Source organism: Phoca vitulina, unplaced genomic scaffold, assembly GCF_004348235.1.
Source record: "Phoca vitulina isolate PV1807 unplaced genomic scaffold, GSC_HSeal_1.0 scaffold22, whole genome shotgun sequence".
Taxonomy (NCBI): Eukaryota; Metazoa; Chordata; class Mammalia; order Carnivora; family Phocidae; genus Phoca; species Phoca vitulina.
Window position 1 is genome coordinate 4,730,560 of NW_022589725.1, and position 14,357 is coordinate 4,744,916.

Genomic DNA, 14,357 nt, shown 5'->3' on the forward strand with positions numbered 1-14,357 from the left:
GTGGTCGCTTTTCTGTTCAGAGAGTTGTTGCTATTCTTTTCTTCGATCTCCTGTTGAGTTCGTAGGTGTTCAGAATGGTTTGATCCCTATCCAGCTGAATTCCTGGGACCAGAGGAAATCCAGGTCTCCTACTCCTCTGCCATCTTGCTCCACCCTCCTTGCTGATAATATTAAAGAACTTCACAATAATACTGATCTAACATTAAGTGACCTCATTTTCTTCTTACTTTTATAGACACCATTCTCATCTGACAAGTAATACACTCCCCAGAAACCCATTCCTTCCCGGCCAATTTTTCTACCAGATTTATCATCTGTTTACAAAAGTGTTTAGGTACATATCTCATTGTCTGTTTATGTGGTATTTTTCTGCTAGTCAAAGTTCAAGTAGTCCATTCCTTTGATACAAAACTCATCACAGGTCTCATCCTCTGACCCACAGAAGAGACTCTGAACAGAGGTCTCCCTTCCTAACTCTGGCCCATTGTGGACACTAAGTCCACAGAATAGAATTCACTTATTCCTTTCCTTCTAGACTGCATAGGTGAACCTTTCCACTGTGTGATTCACCAAAAAAATGAACACAATGAACCCAATAACTAGTCACTTAAACAGGAAAAGACTGGTGGAGCTTAATTAACAGGGCATGGGGCATAAGAGAAAGGCTATCACATGAATGACACATTCCAACCTTTAGCAGTGCACAACAGGCACAGCCCCTAGGGCTGCCCTGTGGGCCTCTGGGGTATAGGAGCATCAGGAAAGGTTTTTTTAATTATTGCAATAGTCACCCAGGGTCCAGTAACCAGCCCTCAGCCCAGATACAATAGAGGAACTCAAAGGCTAGTGTTCTCTTATGCGAAGGATCCTTGCGCCCAAACTGCTTCTGCATTTTGACTGTGGTAGTAGTCACAGGAATCTACATATGTGATAACATTGTAGAGAAGGAAACACACTCGCGCACGCACAAGTGTGTGGGAACGGGAGGAATCTGAATACACTCAGTGACTGTGTCTACGTCGGTTTCCTGACTGTGAGGTGGTGCTGTGGTTCTACAAGACGTTGACGTTGGAGAAAACCACAGGAAAGGTGTAAGGGACCTCTCTGCATTATTTCTCAAGACTGCATGTGAATTTACAATTATCTCGAAATAAAACCTCGTGTTTAAAAAATGCTGGTGCCCTGGTGATGGGCTGATATGGCACTTCCGGCCCCGGCCACATCCATCCACAGCTTCAGATGGGCTTCCTGGTCTTCCCAGGCATTACTCACTTGCCAGTCCCATGCAGTAAAAGTGCTCCACCAATCTCTAGCAACTGCCAAGTGGCTTATTTGTGTCTCTTTTTTTTTTTTTTCTTAATCATGTTTGGCAGAAGTTTGTCTAATTTATTGATGTTTTCAAAGGAAAGAACCAGCTTTTGCTTTTCATCAGCCTCTGTGTTTATCTTCCATTGTGTTCCATTAACAGCTGTTCTTATATTTATTTACTTATTTTCTACTTTCAATGACTATTTTTCATCTCTCAAAGTGAAGTTTGTACTTTTCAAATCCATTCATCCTTTTCCCATGATGTGCTGCATTATTACTGTGGTTCCAAGTCCTCCCATTTTCTCTTTAATCAATCTAAATGTATTTATTTTATGGCCTCTTTGGTGGTTGTATTATTTTCAATTCTTGGGAGGCATATTTCTCTTGGTACCATGTCCGCCACCTCGCCCTCACAGGGATGAGCTTCCTCACATGGCTTGTCTTTCTTTATGTTTTATTTTCCCACTCTGAGTTCATTGTTAGTGGAAGCGGTTTGGTTCTGGGGGAATTCATGTGTCTTGGATTATGAAAATACCTCCATAGCATGGTTTCTCATTTGCTTGTCAGAACAGGAGGTTTTGTAATGTTTTGTATTGTTGGTTTCTATGTTTGTAGTTTGTTTATCACCCAAGTTGTCTAACTGTGGATCCCAGACCCAGGGTTTGCTTTGTTTTGCTTGGTTTTTGCCTCTGTTTGAAAGCTGTCCACCCTTGTTTTTATTCTACTAATTGATACCTTCAGCTTAAACACACACACACACACACACACACACACTTAGATATGCACATCCATGCTTGAAATTAGATCCTTGAACTAAGATCAAAACTAAAATAGTATGTGTCAGCTATCCATGATGTATGAAAGATGAAGCAGTTGTTAACGCTTTTATTTCTGGTGATGTATCAGTCACCCACTCCTTTTTGTTGGTAAAATTTCAGATTTTAGCCAAGAATTTTTATGTCAGACATTTTTACATATGTTCTCTTTAAGAATTCTTTTTTGTAGTTCATTCTTTTTTATTCATATTTGTTTTGATTTTTCTGCTCCTATCTATGTTTAACTGGCTACAGTGTTGAAAAAATCAATTATCTTATAACATGATTTCCTTCAATCTCACAGGGTTTTTACTTTTTATTTTTTTCCCCTTATTTCTCCACCTCCCCAAGCCTCTGGAAAAGAATCAAAGCAGATATAATTTCTGAATCTTTGTGTAGCAGGGGATGTCTTTCTAGAGCTTCACAAATGAAAAAACAACTTATGTCAGTGTATAATTTTGGGGGTCACAGCCTTTTTCCCTCAAAAACTTTCTTCCGTTACTTTCTGGCATTTAAATTTGGGCAACAGAAAATAGAGTTAGCATAGTTTCTTTTCCTTTATATATAACCTTTTTTTTTTTCTAGCCTAGATGTTTATCTAAGCGCTTCTTCATCCTTAGTATTTAAGCAGAAGCATCAGGAGATTTGTTCTGTTTTAAGCTGTGCACAGAGAACTTTTTACATTTGAAGACTGCTGTTTTTATTCTGCTAAAGAGCTATTTTTACAAATACCCCTTATTATTGCTTCTGTGTCATTTATTCTGTTATCTTCTTTAGTAACACCAGTTATCTGTCTTTTCTGTGTCTGTTTTCTGTTCTCTGAAAATGACTTTTTGGTGCCTGAACACGTGAGCACGCATGAGCAGATAGGTACGCAGGACATGGAAGTCTCCTGGTTCTCAGTCCCCTGCAGGTTAAACCTCAAGTCTCTGCCTGTTGCTTATTCTCATTACAGACTCCGGTGTCCACTTTAATAATGCTTATTGCATTTTGGTTTCCTTACAATCTTCCCTTTTCTCACCCAGTGAGTTTTTTTCCTAGTTGCTTCTTGACCCACCTTTTGAAAAATCTGTTCTCATTCATCTTCTGCTTCTTTTATTCTTCTGTGTTTTCTTGCATTGTGTTTCCAATAAAATGCATGCAATCTAAAAGGCATTTCTGTTTTCTGCTGTGTAGGTTGAGATACCAGTGATAGGGAAAAAAACAAATTGGCTTAAACAATAAATTAATGTGTTCACTCACAGAACTGGAAGGCAAGAGTTAGAGCAGGCTCCAGGGTTGGTTGAATGAGATGCCCAAGAGTGTCATTAAGGACCCAAGTTCTGATAAGCTCCCCACTTTGCCCTGTCATGTTGGCATTGCCTACAGCTTGGCTGTCCTCATGGATACAGGATTGCTTTAGTAGTTCCAAGCCTCAAACCCACAAATGGTGTAATGTCCAATGGGAGAGAGGGGCAACTGGAATAATCTTAGAAGCAAGGGAACTTTTCCTAGAAGCCCCTTAATAGAAACCCCCTTCTATCTCACTAAAAATTTTTGAAAAATTGGCAAAGAGGTTAAGAGCACCTGATTGGCTCAAAGAAATCAGGATTTGCCTCTAGATCTAGGAATAGGGTGGGTCATCCACCTGAGTCACATGGAAAATGTGTGGATACCTAAACTAATTTGAGGGTTCTGCCAGAAAGGAAGAAGGTAGGAGATGGTGGTTAGGGAAATAGTCAACACTGGCTGCTTTTTCTCTTCTGATATTTTATTTTTCTCAGCCTTCAGAGTGTCATTCTCCTTATTTTTAATATGGTAAATTGTTCTACCTTTAGAACATGCACATAGATAGTTTGTGCACATAGGTAGAACAATTTACTGACCTTTAAAAAAGAGGAGAGATCTCTCCAGGACTGGTGTTTCCTGCAAACAGAGCAGGCAGATTCTCATTGTTTGTCCTCATCGCCCCGCTGGTGGGAACCCTTTTTCTGTGGCTTAATCAGGAGGAGTAATGGATGTTCAGAGCCCCCATCCCTCTGCAGACTGTCTGACACCATCCCTCCATCTGATGTGACTGCTGTGGAGGAAGGAATTCATGTTCTCCCCACAAAGAGAAGGATAGATCTCTTTATCAGAAGGGGCAAGTGAATCCAGAAATCACCTTCCCCATGACTGCTCTTCTCCCAGTTTTTTTTCCCAATACTGAATCTGCTTTCTGGGGTATAAAGGTCTTTATCCACCTTCTTTTGTCTTTGCCATGTCAGAGACACCAGTGAATGTGATTGACGGGAAGAAAGGGCTCAGAGATGCCCAGCCCCCCATATTTGGTTGCTTAGTGTTTGATTCTTGGAGCCCAGAAAAGGAAATTAGAAAAAGGTGAAATATTTCTTTTCTATTCTTCAGGCTAGTATTACTTCACATAACAAAGTGGATCAGTGTCAGTTGCCAAGTATATAATGTCCATTTCATCTCCTCAAAGTGTGGCACAGTGGGGCGGCATTGTATTTACTATTAGTTTTACAAGTTCAACCCTATACATTTGGTCAGAGTTAACAGAGAGAAGGTAGAAGAAAACATAGGAGAAAATATTTGTGGCCTTAAGGCAGAGATTTCTTGGAGAAAACAAAACAAAAAATAACAAACCATAAAAGAAGATAATTGATAAATTCAACCTGATAAAAATTAAAACTTTTTCTTTTCAAAAGACACTATTAAGAAAATAAAAAGGCAAGCCTCAGACTAGGAGTAAGGATTTCCAAAACATTTTTATGATAAAGGGCTTGTATCCAGATTACAACTCAATAATAAGATAACCAATAATACAACTCAATACAACTCAACCAATACAGCTCAATAATAAGATAATAAGATAAAAAAAAAAAAAATGGGCAGAAGATTTGAACAGATACCTCACCCAAAGAAAGAAAGAAAATAAATGTCAAATAGGTACATAAAAATATACAAATTTAAATGACAATGAGATCCTACTATACAACCACTAGAATGCCTAAAATTAATAAAAATTTACCTAAAAGTAATAAAACCTTACCAAACAAGTGTTGGTGAGGATGTGTAGCAACTGAAACAAATTACTGCTACGTGCAACAACGTGAAGAACCTCAAAAGCTTCCTGCTAAGTGAAAAAACAGTTGCAAAACACTATGTACTGTATGATTACATATACGTTACATTCCAGAAAGAACAACTGTTACAACAGAAAGCAGAGCAGTGGTTGCCAGATGCCAGGGCTGGAAGGGTACTGACTGTGAGGTTCATATTTGAAGAGAAGGTTAGCTCATCTACTGTTCCATTGAGTGAGAGCACATCCGGAGTGGATGTGAGATGGGGGTGTGGATCTACTGTGCCTCAGGGGTCACAAATCTATACACTTCTCCTAGTTGAAGTCCAGAATTTGGAAATACAGAATAAATTTCTCTTACAATATGGCTCCTGAACATAAGCCAACTACTTCATCTGATGCTTCACCAAAGAAATTGCAATCTCTTTCAACTCTAGAGGGAAACTTCCCCTACATTGAATCAGGTGAAAGGTGATTTTATACAATTTCAGAGATTTTTAAGAAATTTTGACAAAAATGAAGTCTTCATCTTTATGCATATAGGCAGTGTGATACTGACATGATTAATGGATATTCCTCCCAAATTCTGATGCTAGGTTAGTTCACAGACTTAGATTTCAATGCTATTACAAGTTTATTTTCTTGAGGCTTTACTGATATTTGGTAGGATGAGGCATCGCCTGCTAGCCAGGTGCCACCTTGAGGCTTCTTCCAATGGACCCCATTTAACAAGTTACAGCGACCTTCTTAGATGATGATGATGATGGTCATCTCCATCTCTAATGCCAGTTATAAATAAAGATCTTAGTAACTTACCTGACATCTCATGGCTAGAGAGTTGAACTTCATATTTGAAGCCAGATTTTACCTTCAGGTTCCGTGTTTTGACCCTGACACCTGCTGTTGCCACAGCACCCACTGTGTTTGTGCTAATCAGGTCTCCACTCTGAGCAGGTGAGCCAGCCTCATCCCCACCTCAACTTTCTCTCTGGGCTCAGACTCTCCCCTCTCAGCAAGCAGTCTCCAGATGTTTACCCATCCACTCTTCATGGGTAAGAAGAGTCTCCACTTCTCCTGCCTTAATGGGCACGTGGATGGAGAGGAATTGTGATTGATGAAATAAGAAGTAGAAAATATAGGAATTTGGTTGGCTAGTGAAGAAATTCTGTCTGGACTCTGTGGAGGCTTCTGCTAAGATGAATGACTTGATCAAAGTTGTGTAAAAAGAACTGTGAAGGCACTGATATGAGGAATTCTTAATCTCAGGAAACAAACTGAGGGTAGCTGGAGTGGGGGGTGGGGTGGGAGGGATGGGGTGGCTGGGTGATAGACCCTGGGGAGGGTATGTGCTATGGTGAGCACTGTGAATTGTGCAAGACTGTTGAATCACAGATCTGTACCTCTGAAACAAATAATGCAATATATGTTAAGAAAGAAAAAAAGAAGAAGAAGAATGTAGCAGGAGGGGAAGAATGAAGGGGGGGAAATCGGAGGGGGAGAAGAACCATGAGAGACGATGGACTCTGAAAAACAAACTGAGGGTTCTAGAGGGGAGGGGGGTGGGAGGATGGGTTAGCCTGGTGATGGGTATTGAGGAGGGCATGTTCTGCATGGAGCACTGGGTGTTATGCACAAACAATGAATCATGGAACAGTATATCTAAAACTAATGATGTAATGTATGGGGATTAACATAACAATAAAAAAATTTAAAAAAAAAGCCAAAAAAAAAAAAATAGCAAGAGGGGAAGAAGGAAGGGGGGGAAATCAGAGGGGGAGACGAACCATGAGAGACGATGGACTCTGAAAAACAAACTGAGGGTTCTAGAGGGGAGGGTGGTGGGAGAATGGGTTAGCCTGGTGATGGGTATTAAAGAGGGCACGTTCTGCATGGAGCACTGGGTGTTATGCACAGACAATGAATCATGGAACACTACATCAAAAACTAATGATGTAATGTATGGTGATTAACATAACAATAAAAAATTTAAAAAAAACTGTGAAGGCAGAAAGACCCATGAGGAACCTGATGGAATAGTCATGCAGGAATGGAGTAAAATATTTAGATGGCTGTGGAGTGTGTTGTGAAGGAAAGAAGAGAGAGGCCCTAAAAGATTCCCCAGATGCTCTCGCTGGTCTGAGATTGTCTCATGCTGATCAGCAGAGCTTGTCCAACATCAGAGTGGCTAATGTTTCTTCACTGCTTAACAGAAGCCAGGCATCGTCCTCAAATCTTCACACGCACCTTCCCTGTGTTACAGATGAAAACCCTGAGCTCAGAAATTGTAGTCGCTTGGCCAAGATCACACAGCCCACAACTGGTTGATTAAAAATACAAACCCCATTCTGTCTGATTCTGGGACCCAGACTCACAGCATTTCTCAGGGGGTAGATCATGCGCCTCTCACGGGACATGGTCAGGCCAGTTCTGAAATAGTTAGGTAAACGTTCCAGTGAGCATGGAACAAAAACTGGCATACTGCACCCATGATTTTATGTTTGATTATCATCCATAATGAAATAAAATTTAAAAATGTGGAAAGTTGCAGGAAAAAATTTAAGACATAATCATATAGATGTGCACTATTCAGTACAGCAGCTACTGACCACACGTGGCTATTTAAACTTAAATTGAAATTAAGGTAAAGTAAAACTCAGTTCCTGAGTCACACGAGCCACATTTCAGTTGCTCAGTAGCCACGGGTGGCTAGGGGCTACCATCTTGAACAGCGCCAACACAGAACGCTACCATCATCGTAAAACGGCCTATTGGGCAGTGCTGTGTTAGAGCTGCTTTCCACTAGATCAGTGTCTTTGAAGTTCACTGTAGCTCTAAATCAGCTCTCTTTAGGACTTGACTTGGCTCTGGGTAAGTCTGTATCCACCTGCACCATCCACCAATCACCCGTTGGTTTTGAGCACTGGAAATATGGCTAGTCTGAATCGAAATAAGACTACACTAACGTAAGTGCAAAATACACATTGGATTTCAAAGTTCTAGTGTGAATAAAGAGTGTAAAATATATCATTAATAATTTTATACTGACTCTATGTTGAAATACTATTTTGTGGATCAAATAAAATGTATTATTGAAATTAATTTCACTTATTCCTTTTACCTTACTTAATATTGCTATAAGAAAATTTTATTTGTATTTCCCTGATGCCAAGTGATGTGGAGCATTTTTTCTTGTGTCTGTTGGCCATTTGTATGTCTTCTTTGGAGAAATGTCTGTTCCATGTCTTCTGTCCATTTCTTGACTGGATCACTTGGTTTTTTGGGTGTTGAGTTTGAGAAGTTTTTTATAGGTCTTGGATACTAGCCCTTTATCTGATATGTCACTTGCAAATATCTTCTCCGGTTCCATAGGTTACCTTTTAGTTTTATTGACTGTTTCCTTTGCTATGGAGAAGCTTTTAATCTTGATGAAGTCCCAATCGTTCATTTTTGCTTTTGTTTCCCTTGCCTTTGGAGACTTGTCTAGCAAGAAGTTGCTGCGGCCGACGTCAGCTGAGGGTTACTGGAGGGGAGATGGGTGGGCGGATGGGGTAATTGCGTGATGGGCCTTAAGGAGGACAGGTGATGTGATATATACAACTGATAAATTATTGAACACTACATCTGGAACTAATGATATACTATATGTTGGCTAATTGAGTTTAAATTTTAAAAAAAATTTTAAATTAACTTATATGGCTTGCATTGTATTTCCATGGATCTCTCTGCCCTATTATGTGACTCAAGTGCTATTTCCCTTTTTCTTTTCTAAATCTGTGCTGCCCAATACAGTAGCCATAAACCACATGTGGATATTTAAACTGAAATTAATTAAAATTAAACAGAACTTAAAATTCAGTTCATCTGTCACATTAGCCACATTTCGCATGCTCAGGAACCACTTGTGGTTAGTGGCTATCATATCGCACAACACAGATATAGACCATTTCCATCACTGTGGGAAGTTCTATCAGACAGAGCTGATGTGCAAAAACCACAGAGCTGGGGTGTGAGTGCCTAAAGCTTGAGAAACATTTCTGGGGTTCGCAGCTCCGCACCCTCCCACATCCTGGGCACCTGTCCCTTCCCACCTTTGTTAGACTTGTTGATGTACACCTTATCTCTTCTTTCCTGCAAGGGCTGTGGCATGCTTATCTCCCACGGAACACACTTTCCTCCACCCTCCTGTACGTACGTACGTGGAATCTAACACCGTGCTTTGCACAATATAGGTACTCAGTAAATATTTGTTAACCAGTTGGAGTGGCAATTCTTAGCAAGTAATTGGAAATATGTGGCTGGAGCTAGAGGGAGATCAATAATGACTGGTAGCAGGGGGATTAAAAAAAATAGGTCAAGTCCAGAAGGGAGGGGAACCGGAAGAGGGACAGTGGTGATCCGGGGATCTCATACGTATCACCCACAAGCCTCTTGCAGGCAGCCACAAAAGTTGCAGGGGAATTCACAGGCTTAGGCAACAGCTATAGAAAAGGTGCAGAAGACATCCAAAATATGATTATGTGATAAATAAACATGCAAGACCCATACATGAGAAGTTGAAATGGCATGAAAATTAAGGGTCTAGTGAGGAGAAAAATGAGCAGTGTTCTCTTCCTGGGCCAGCTGGTTTGAGTTACATTTTATGAGCAGCATGTGAATTCTAGCGCCCTTGTTGAATTAGCAGCTGAATCGCACATTACTTTTAAGGCTCCCTCTCGAATAGGAACATCATAACGCTTTTTAATTGGGGCTGATAAAAACGTAGCTTTACTTGTAGGTTCCTGAGAGAAGTGAGTTGTGAAATTGGGTTTTCATTAAACCTAATGACGGGAAATTAAGTATAGTGCGTCTGGTGAAATGGGGTGTGATAAAAGGCATCACTTCTGCATTATCAGAGGTTAATAAGGGAATAGGTGAGGTAAGATACATTGGAAAAGGGAGTCCAACTAGTTGAATTAATAAACCTTGAAAGCCCCTTGGTTCTGAGTCTTCATAGCATCATTAGCACCAGCGTTGAAGTTACTACAAATGTTACGGCGATACAAGTTGTTAAATTTCAAATGCATTTGTTTTCCATTCCAGTGTTGGTTTTGCTGACACCAAGTTTACAGTCTGTCTAGCAATGTGTTTAGGGAAAATACCCATATTGGTTTGGGGAACATTTGGCCTCTCACAAAATTTGCCAGGGGCCCATTCCCAAGATGCCTGTCTCTGCCAGGGAGCCAGCCTCCCAGGCAGTCCACGCCCCAGGGCCTTTGGGAAACCACGGGTCTCCGAAGACATCTGTCCCCATATGCGCTGGTGGTTTAGGTGGGAGACACAGGGCTCCGGGCACGGACTCCAGCTCATGCTGTCCTGGGGATCGTGAAGTGCAGCATCTAGAGAAGCAGACTCAAGTGCCCCTTCCCCATCCCCAAGCCCACCATAGCATCACAGGAGTGATGTTCACTGGAAGGAGGCCTCATATCTATGACAGCTGGGACACCTGCAGCAAAATAGTGTGTCCTTAAAGACAGGAATTCTTAAAACCCTTCAGCAGCTGCCCACTGGCTTGGAGATTCTCACCCATTTACAGCCTCTTTGACCTACCTCTCATCATCTCTTACAGCTTTGCCCGCTCACATTTCCACCCACCACCTTCTCTCCATCCCAGCCTCCTTGCTCTTCCCTCAATGTGCTTGGCTTCTCCGGCTTCTGTTTTGTGCTTCAGATGGTTCTTCTGGTCTGTCTGCCATACCAGACTATCCAGTCTTGAGGGTGAAATCTGTGTGCTGCACATTGCCAGTGCTTACCACATCCCTGGCACGTTGAGAGTGAGTTCTCAATAAATCTGACTCCTGATCCCATGGGTGTGGTGGAGAGGAGCAGCCCCCACATTTGCAAAGCTCTACATTGAAACAATGCCAGTGAAGATGTACTACCTGTTACCTACAATTCCAGAAGAAGTAAGCAGTATTTTTCTTCTGGGTGGTCAGGAAAGCTGTGCTAACATCTCACCTAGGCCCTTCCTCCTTGTACATAAACCTGTACACTCTAGATCTTTCCGTTGGCAATCCTTTCCTTGCTTGGAACAGTTTTGCTCTTGCTGTCACATAGAAAATTCCACTTTTATATACAGAATCAATGTCTGGGGGATTATTGTGACATGAGCGACAGACAAGCTAAAGGAAACACGAATTTTGAAAAGACAAGTTGCAGAAAGTCAGGAATATATGCTAAAGCCTCCGAGGGAGTGAACATGGCATAGGCTCAAATGGGGTCTGCATGGGTATCTTGTGGGACCTGAAAATGCTGGGGAGAGTCACATCAAATATGGCAGTTCTCACCTCGTGCATGCCATACCAGGAGGCTCTAGGGCATAGACTGTCCATGTCTCTGGGAGGAGGTATGGGAAACCAAGCCTAGATGGTTGTGAGAAAGACAAACTAGCCCTGAAAGACCAGCAATATATGCTTGCCAGGGAGTCAGTAGGGCAAGAATGTGGTGGGTCTGGTACAAAGGGAACAGGGGGATTCACATCTAGCCCCAGCAGAATGGTTTCCAGGGTGGCCAAGCTAGCAGAGGCCAGTCAGCACAGCTCAGTGGGTATGAAAATTATTATCAAGGAGAGCATAGACCTATCAAGGAGAGATTTGAGAAAGGAGATGGGGCATAGGACCCAGGCCTGGGAGAAGAAGCTAGCAGGACTAAAGGAAGAGGTTTGGGCTCCCTTACCTGACAGGTAGGTTCAGCAACACTCCTGGATCAAGAGTGTTAAGCAGTGGGGAAACTAGACCATAAGCAGAAGGCGATCGCTATTGCAGAGCCCACAGCTGGAGAGAGCAGCTGAGAGGGTTAGCGTCCCTGCTACCGGTTGGGGGTCCACGACTGGCTTCAGTTCCTCTCGAGGATGTAGGCAAATGGACCAGGAGCAGACACGAGGCTCTGATCTCCAGAGACCTGGGGCTCTCTCTCCTCACTTGCAGGCAGGCGCCAGAGATGATTTCCTGGCATCCTCCTTCCTAAACAGCCATCTGGCTTCTCACTTGTTCTGGGATTGGCCAGGATTAGCCAAGACCACCCTTGTCAAGGACTGAGACAGACAGAGGATGACAGCCAACTTGGAATTTTGTCTCTGCTCCGATACGCACCCTTGGAATAGAAACAAACCCAAAGGGTTATGTGTTCTTTGGTTGGTTTGTTGTTTTGATTTTTAAATCGACCGCCACAGCCATGCAAGGGAAGCAGTGCGTCTTTGTTCTTCCTGCTGCTTCCTGATCACCTGAGTCCTGAGTTAGTTCCCCCCGCCCTGGGGGAGGCAGGGAGGACAGAGGACAAAACTCTCATAGGTGATGTGTGTTTTGCCTCCCTCTCTTTGAAGCAGATGGCAGCCGTGGGGAGCTGTCCCAGCCTACCCTCACGATCCAGACTCACCCCTACCGGGCTTGCGACCCCGTGGAGATGAGCTATCCCCGGGACCAGTTCCAGCCCGCCATCCGGGTGGCTGACCTGCTACAGCACATCACCCAGATGAAGAGAGGCCAGGGCTACGGGTTCAAGGAGGAATATGAGGTAAGAGACCAACGGGGGTGCAGAGGTTTTATGGATGCTAAATCCTTGCTACTCAAGGTATGGTCCCCAGACCAGCAGCATCAGCATCACTTGGGGGCATGCTGGAGAGGCACTATCTCAGTCCCCACCCAGACATACTGAATCAGTTTGCATTCATACTTTCCTGCAATAGGAAGACAGAATGGCTCAAACCCCATCCCACCTATTGTAAAAAAAAACAAAAAAAACAGTGATTTCTGGGAGACCTGCTCTGGCCTTGTTATCTTGCTTCTGCTGCTCAACACCCATCCCACACCCCTGCCAAGTCAGTATCACCTCTGGTGTCTGCTGTCTCCTCTCTCTCTGTACCTTCTCCTCACCCCTGCTCATCCCTTTCCTCCCTCCCCAGAGCATCTCTAATGCAAAGGACTTTGTGAGTAGTGGTTGTTACTGAGGTTTGGGGAATAAGAGAAGGATTGCAGCAAAGTACAGGAAGTACCTGAATAGAAGTCCTCCTGAGGTTCTGGTCTCCTGACACATGTCTGTCCACTCCCCCCCAAAAGTCCTTTGTGGTGTCCTCAAAATCTTCCTTTTTTTCTTCTTCTTCTTCCCAGCAGCCTGGAAAAGAATTCCTACACTCCCCTCACTGTTATGCAGAACAACTCAGCTTTCTCTGTCTCCCTCCTTCTGTTTCAGGCCTTGCCCATTAGGCCTCACCTTTTACAAAGAGTGAAATAAAATAGGAGGAAAAATTCATTAAGTTGTTTTCCTGAACTAAAGAGCACCTCACGCCCCCAGAGGAATTTTGCAAGCCTCCTCCTGAAGCCAGCTCTGAAAACAAGCATTTCTTTCTTTGATTATCCTTTTCCTCTCTCTCTCTCCCTCTCCTCCTTCCTTCCCAAAATATCTTTCGAGCATCTACTGTATGCCAGGCTCTGAGTTATATGTACTAGTTTTTTGTGGGTTTTTATTTCACATGCAGCATGTGCCCCAAATATGCTTGCTTCAGTTACACTGTGTGCAATGGGAACGCATTGACTCAGACTCTACACATTTGGAATTCTTGATAATGCAGACTAAGTTTATCTCTCAGACTATATTCTGAGAAAAAGCTTACAAAGCAGTATTTCACAAGCTGTATGAGGTCATGAAATTGTGCTAAACTGGGATCCAGACAGCCAGATTCCAATACAATAAACCGTGTGATATTAGCATATCATTTTGCTCCCTGAGTTTTGAGATTCTTTATTAGTTGAGTGGAGAGTTTGGGTAAGGTGATTTCTAAGGGGCCGGTCTGGTCCTAAAACTAGGAGAGTATAAAACACGGTGGCAGGGGGCATGTTTGACACACTTATGAGAACAAAACATTTATGTCAATGGATAGGAGTAATGACCAGCTCAAGAGAACGTACATTTAATTTCAAATTTGGTCCAAGGAAAAGAGCATTTTTCATATGCTCAGTCTATAAGTTTTGGAGGAAATTGGGGTAATAGTTGAAGGAGATTGTCTCATCACCTCCCGTCCCTGGGCCTTATTTCCTAGGGGTTTTGTTGAATAGTCCCAGCCCCTGAAAGTGTTATACACACGTGCTTATGCACACCTATGTAGCTCTGACTGGCGAGTGAATGTCAGGAGAGAAAGTGCT

At 42.6% G+C, this 14,357-nt stretch overlaps 1 protein-coding gene across 1 annotated transcript in view; it reads left to right on the plus strand.

The window, feature by feature from the left end:
• The window catches only part of PTPRT (protein tyrosine phosphatase receptor type T), a 1,068,951-nt gene that overhangs the window by 960,167 nt on the left and 94,427 nt on the right, over nt 1-14,357 (plus strand). Inside the window, exon 18 of the mRNA XM_032419927.1 lies at nt 12,542-12,732. Within this exon, the coding sequence (XP_032275818.1) occupies nt 12,542-12,732 (191 nt within the window). The remainder of the gene's footprint in view (nt 1-12,541; nt 12,733-14,357) is intronic.